Source organism: Neophocaena asiaeorientalis, unplaced genomic scaffold (assembly GCF_003031525.2).
Source record: "Neophocaena asiaeorientalis asiaeorientalis breed wild unplaced genomic scaffold, Neophocaena_asiaeorientalis_V1.1 scaffold882, whole genome shotgun sequence".
Taxonomy (NCBI): Eukaryota; Metazoa; Chordata; class Mammalia; order Artiodactyla; family Phocoenidae; genus Neophocaena; species Neophocaena asiaeorientalis.
The window spans coordinates 386,336-392,833 of record NW_020173141.1 but is presented as its reverse complement, the minus strand read 5'-3'; the positions used below and the strand labels follow the sequence as shown (position 1 = coordinate 392,833).

Here is a 6,498-nt window from a genome sequence, read left to right as displayed (position 1 = left end):
ACCCCGTGCCCCAGATCAGACAGCAGAGCACATCTCGTTCCATTGTTTCTGAGCCCGAGTGACTGCTTAATGATTAACTACTCCAGCCTGGAACATGGAGTATCAAACCATGTCGATTAGCCCCAATATAAACGCAGAAGAAAACAATCATCCTTCGCCGGCCTCTTCTTGCCTTCTTCTTGTACCAAGTGGTGTTTCTACTGGATAAAACCAAGAGAATGTAGTAAACTTACAATATGAGACTGGGCTACAAGAAATGTGTGGGAAGTTTGCACTCTTAAAACAAAGTAATTAGCATTTTTAAAAGATGGTTTCACGATGCTAAAAATTTACATCCCTCATTCAAAAAGGTGGGGTTCTATTAAATGTCACCGAACCAGCTTTGATGATGGAATTTATGAGGCTGTGCCAGATCGTGATGATAAAGCGTTCAAAGGTGTATATCACTTATAAATATAACCACATCTAGACTCATAAAAATAGACTTCCTATTTAAATAGCATCTTCTTTCTGAGCACTACTAAGTGAAGTAATTTGAAATTTTCCTAAGTTGCAATGAGGCAGGTGGGGGTGGTATTTTTCCCATTTGTGCAGATGACCATCTATTATATGGATGTGCAAATTGGTTAACTGGCTGGAAGATCTGAGAAGAAAAATGCTGTTCTAGTACTTTTGTACAGTCCTGGGTTAAACTCAGAGAATTTGGCCAAGAGTGGATTAACATAAGCAACATTCTATCCGATATATTTTCTATGAGAAACCAGGCTATTTAAAAAACAAACAAAAACAAACCTAGTGTTTTCAAAAAGAAAACTACAGCAAAATGCCTAAGCTCCTTACTCCTTAGCAAATGATTCTCCCGGGGCTTCTCTGGTGGCGCAGTGGTTGAGAGTCCGCCTTGCAATGCAGGGGACACGGGTTCGAACCCTGGTCTGGGAAGATCCCACATGCCGCGGAGCAACTAAGCCTGTGGGCCACAACTACTGAGCCTGCTGAGCCCCAACTACTGAGCTCGTATGCCACAACTACTGAAGCCTGCATACCACAGCAAGAGAAGCCACCTCAATGAGAAGCCCATGCATCTCAACGGAGACCCAGTGCAGCCAAAATTAAAAAAAAAAAATTTTTTAAAAAATGATTCTCCCGACTAGAGTGTGAATTCCAGAAAGTCAGAACCTTTGCCCACATCTCCTTCACTGTGGCTACCCTGGTGCCTAGAATAGTGCCTGGCACTCACTAAATATGTCCTGAACAAATGAACTAATGAAATTAACTGAACTAGCAAGTGGTATGCTGTTGGTGTTCGTTTTCTGTCTAAATTCTGAGCAGTTAAAAATGTAAACATGATCAGACCAAGAAAGAAAAAAAAAAAAAGCAGGGAGGTGATATAAATTCACATTTGAATTTCTGAGCACACTGGAAGAGAAGAAAACCCAGTGTCAATGGAATTTACCACTACGAAGTTTTCATCCCTGCATGGAAATTTCCAGAGCCTATGTTGTAAACCATCTTACAATGGGTCATTTATGAGGAGGAACTGTTTCGCTTAAATCATTGTGTGCCAGCAGCGCCATCTTCTGGGTAACTAGTTGGGCATTTTAGAACAAAATTCTGGAGTCTTCTTTTTCATATAGCAAACTGAATTTAGAATCACAAAAAATTACATAGGAAATATCTTTACAGGTCATCTAGGCCATATGTCATCTTACAGGTAACGATTTGCCTTAAGTGGGTACAACATTTTCTTACTTTCTCTTGATCCAACGAAGCACCAAATTCATGTCTCAGAGAGAAGACAAACTACAGCCATCATTACTAAATTATATCACAGGTCTCATATAAACCAGAAACTGAAAGGCAGTTAAAATCCACTTGTCAAGCATCTGAACAGTGCTGTCGAATAGGAATTCCTGCAACAATGGAACAACAGAACTTTCTGCGATGATCTATACGTGTCTGTGATGTCCGATACAGTAGTCACTGGCCATGTGTGGTTATTAAACTGAAATGTGGCTAATGACTCTTAGGAACTGGATTTTTAATTGTATCTAATTTTAATTAATTTACATTTTTAAAATAGCCACATACGGCTAGTGTAGGGTTTCTCAACCTTGGCACTATTGACATTTTGGGCTGGATCATGCTTTGCTGTGGTGGCTTGTCTTGTGCACTGTAGGGTACTTAGCAACAGCCCTGGCCTCTACCCACTGGCCAGGCATACCCTCGCCCTCAGTTGTGACAATCATAAAAGTCTCCAGACATTGACAAATACCCCCTAAGGGGAAAAATCGCCCCTGCTTGAGAACCACTGGGCTAGTAGCTATTGCACTGAACAGCACAGTTCTAGAAGATGCATGATGTGTCCTGAACAAATGAACTAATGAAATTAACTGAACTAGCAAGTGCTATGCTGTTGGTGTTCGTCTGGTTGCCTGTCCTCACTGGGGGTTATGGGACAAACTGACTTCCCTGAGTCTCAGGGTCTCACCTGGAGAAGGGGAGAGCATAGTACCCACCTGGTGGGGTTGCTGTGAGAGCTAAATTGGGTGAAGCGTAAAGCGTTCCCAGCTCAGGGCTTGGCACGATCAACACCGTAGTTGTTATCTTAGCCACCCTCTTGCAGGCGGCAGGGGGCGGAGGGGTGTGGTGGAATTTTTCATGCCCTCCAACCAATAACACAAAAGTACTCAGTATGTTCCTTTACAAATAAAAATCTCCTTGAAAAAAAAAAAACTAGCCAAACTCTAATAAACCTGACTTTATTTTAAAATCCCAGTGGCCTCAACACTCGATAACGTTTGTCTGTCGTTTGTGATGCCATTCCCTTGACACATTTAAATGTGGAGGAGAAACCATTTCAGCTCCTCAGGGAGGCTGAGTCCGGTGATCTTATGATGCTGCTTGATCCCAAAGCACTTCCAAATTCTAAGGCGGCATAACTGCATCAAAGAAGGGGGCCCTGGAGAAAGATGATAAGACAAGTCACCCATGGGTTTCACTGATCTAAGACTTTTCCCTTCCTTCGTTGAAAGCATACAAGCTATGACACTATTATAAGGAAATAATATGGTGCAGCTTAAGACCATGTTCTGCTTTTTGTAGGAGGCATTTTTAGGCCATGTTCTCTCTTTTCTAGTATCTCATTGAAATGAGTTTGCTAGGTTTTGATTTAGAACAAAGACCTTCAAAGCTCAGTCTCACCAATGGAGGCTTATGGGAGCTAATTTTGGAATTACAAAAGTATGGAAATCCCAGCAATGACAAGAAAATCCATGTTTAATGCCTTTCTTGTCTTTACCTTTAAAAAAAATAAGGTCATATTTCTGGATGCAAATACTTTTATAATTTAGCAGTTTTAAGATATTCAAATATAAGAAGCTATCAGTGAAGCATAAATGTTACCTGAAGTCATATTTTTTTGTTTGTAACATCTTTATTGGAGTTTAATTGGTGTTTTCCCAGCACCACTTATTGAAGAGGCTGTCCTTTCTCCATTGTATGTTCTTGCCTCCTTTGTCATAAATTAGGTGCCCATATGTGCGTGGGTTTATCTCTGGGCTTTCTATCCTGTCCCATTGATCTATATTTCTGTTTTTCTGCCAGTACCATACTGTCTTGATAGCTGTAGCTTTGTAGTATAGTCTGAAGTCCGGGAGCCTGATTCCTCCAGCTCTGTTTTTCTTTCTCAAGATTGCTTTGGCTATTCAGGGTCTTTTGTGTTTCCATATAAATCGTGAAATTTTTTGTTCTAGTTCTGTGAAAAATGCCATTGGTAGTTTGATAGGGATTGCACTGAATCTGTAGATTGCTTTGGGTAGTATAGTCGTTTTCACAATGTTGATTCTTCTATTCCAAGAACATGGTATATCTCTCCATCTGTTTGTATCATCTTTAATTTCTTTCATCAGTGTCATAGTTTTGTGCATACAGGTCTTTTCATATTTGTTTTTATATTCTGCATTCAGAGTTGTCCCAGTGCTTCAACTCACAGGTGAAAAGTGAACTAGCACAAACCTTGCATAGGGATCCAGCCAAGTGTTTACATCTTAAGACAGCGATTCTCAAGGGGGGGAGGGAGTATTTTGCTCCCTAGGGACACTTGGCAATATCTGGAGCTAATTTTTTTTGTCACAACTTGTGGGGGCGGTGTTGCTACTACCATCTAGTGGGTGGATGACAGGGATGCTGCTAAACATCCTACAGTGCACAGGACAGGATGGCCCCCATCTGGCCCAAAATGAGCTTGAAAAACCCTGTCATAGGGTAAAAAGATGGGAAATGATTTCCCATCCCCAGCCCCTGCACTAAATTGTAATGGGAATTCCCTTTTGGTTATTAAAAACTTTTTAAAAGGCAAAGCTGTATACCTTCAAGAATCCCATAAAGCAGTAGCCCTCAAGCCTGGCTGGGGGCAGGGCAGGGAGGGCTTTAAACTCCACCCCAGGCATGTTGCTTCAGTTACTGTTGGGTGGGGCCTGTGCATCTGGTTTTTGTAAAGGCACGTGTCCCAGGTCACTGTATTGTGTGGCCAGGGTTGAGAATGCAACCAAAAGGGTACAGTGGCCTCTAACTTTGATACCAAGCAGGACCCTGTGGGACTCCAAGGCACAAAAGCCCTTCCGTGTCCCCCCCTTTTTTTTTTCCGGTACGCGGGCCTCTCACTGTTGTGGCCTCTCCCGTTGTGGAGCACAGGCTCCGGACGTGCAGGCTCAGCGGCCATGGCTCACGGGCCCAGCCGCTCCGCGGCATGTGGGATCTTCCCGGACCGGGGCACAAACCCGTGTCCCCTGCATCGGCAGGCGGACTCTCAACCACTGTGCCACCAGGGAAGCCCCCCCATTTCTTGATTACAGGAAATAGGCTTCATTCAGCCTCCCTGACCTTCCCTGAGTTCCAAGAAGCAGGTTCAAACCGATGCTAATTAGGGAATGGAGGGGATGCGGAGACAAGGGAGGAACAGTCAAGAGAAACAACAGTGCCGCCTTGGGGCAGGGTCCTGGTTCCCCTCAAGGGACACACATAACAATATCTTTGAGCTGTTCAGCAGATGCTGAAGCCCCCGCCAGGTGGGAGAAGTTAACTGCATGCTGCCCACAAGCACATAGACCCCAGACCAGATGGAACCAGAAGGTTCCAACTTCACCACCAACCAATCAGAAGAACGTCCACGAGCTGATCACGCCCTCCTTGAACCATTACTATCAAACTCCTGACTACCCCCTCCAGGTGGGGACACAGTTTTGAGGGCATTAGCCTGCCGTGGCCCCCTTTGCCTGGCAAAGTAATAAAGCTATTCTTTTCTATTTCACTCAAAACTCTGTCTCTGAGATTTAATTCAGTGTCAGGGTACAGAGGCCGGATTTGGCTTCAATTTCCTATAGCATCACCGCAAGCTACAGGATAAACTGGGTTGCATACTTCTCGGGTGATGGAAAACAAGGAGAGGTAGAAACAGACATATACACAAGGAAAGAAAGAAAGGAAGTATTTTCAATCAGGTCCTCAGAGCACATTCACAAGGTCCCTGTTGAAATTTAGGGCACCTTCCAGATATGTTCAGTGTGCTCAAGGCGTATATTAATGAAGGATTTCCCACTGTGCTCAAAGCATTTATTAACGAGCTGCAAAAGGCATAGTGTGGGGCAACTGAACTCAATCTCCTCTCACTAAAGCACTTTGAAGGAAGTTACTAATCACATGTGCTAGATACAATGTCAGGGACAAGTGCCAGTATAAAGATGAATATAACCCAGGTTGAGTTTTATTCATTGTTTTTCCTTCTGATTTTAAAAGAAATTAAAACATTTCTGCGGGCCCCTAAAAACATGGTGGACCCCACGCATTGTGCCATCTGTGCCTGCTGGAGAAATCAGCCCCGTCTATAGAGATACAATTTTTTGAAAACAAGAAATTGTCAAAGTACGGGCAGAGTTGCCCGGGGGTGACCCCACTGCTTCTCATAAACGGGTTTCTATTGGACTGTTCCTTGTGCCTCAGCTTGGGGAGCACAGGGCTTGTTTGGGGGGCCCCAAGGCAGGCTGTGGCCACAAGTACGCTGCGGCAGTGGGTGTAGCAGGAAGAAGGATTCAGGGGCCACTTTACAATTCTGCCCAGAGCCCTAATTCTCAGCATGTGGGGAGAAAATAACCAGATTACATGACATCAGAATCCTTCTGGGACTTCCCTGGTGGTGCAGTGGTTAAGAATCCATCTGCCAGTGCAGGGGATACGGGTTCGAGCCCTGGTCTGGGAAGATCCCACATGCCACAGAGTAACTAACTAAGCCCGTGCGCCACAACTACTGAGCCACGCACCTGAGCCCGTGCTCCACAACAAGAGAAGCCACCGCAATGAGAAGCCTAGTCGACACTCCGGTAAAAAAAAGCAGGTCCTGAGCTGGCTGCTCTCCACCTCTAGGGACGATCAAGAATGCAATCTGAGGGGTCTCTGCTCCCCACCCCAGCCCACCCGTGACCTCGCAGCCCAGGGAAGTGCCCC

At 44.5% G+C, this 6,498-nt stretch overlaps 1 protein-coding gene across 3 annotated transcripts in view; it reads right to left on the bottom strand.

Moving 5' to 3' along the window:
* Window positions 1-6,498, bottom strand: part of ASB9 (ankyrin repeat and SOCS box containing 9) — a 34,472-nt gene that overhangs the window by 1,430 nt on the left and 26,544 nt on the right. Inside the window, exon 7 of one of the 3 annotated variants that reach the window (XM_024744118.1) lies at window positions 2,744-2,959. The exons of 1 other annotated variant lie outside the window; for it this stretch is intronic. In XM_024744118.1, the coding sequence (XP_024599886.1) occupies window positions 2,835-2,959 (125 nt within the window). In that variant the 3' untranslated portion in view covers window positions 2,744-2,834. Of the gene's footprint in view, window positions 1-2,743; window positions 2,960-6,498 lie in introns of those variants that run through there. One more of the 3 variants, XM_024744120.1, reaches the window with a different exon arrangement.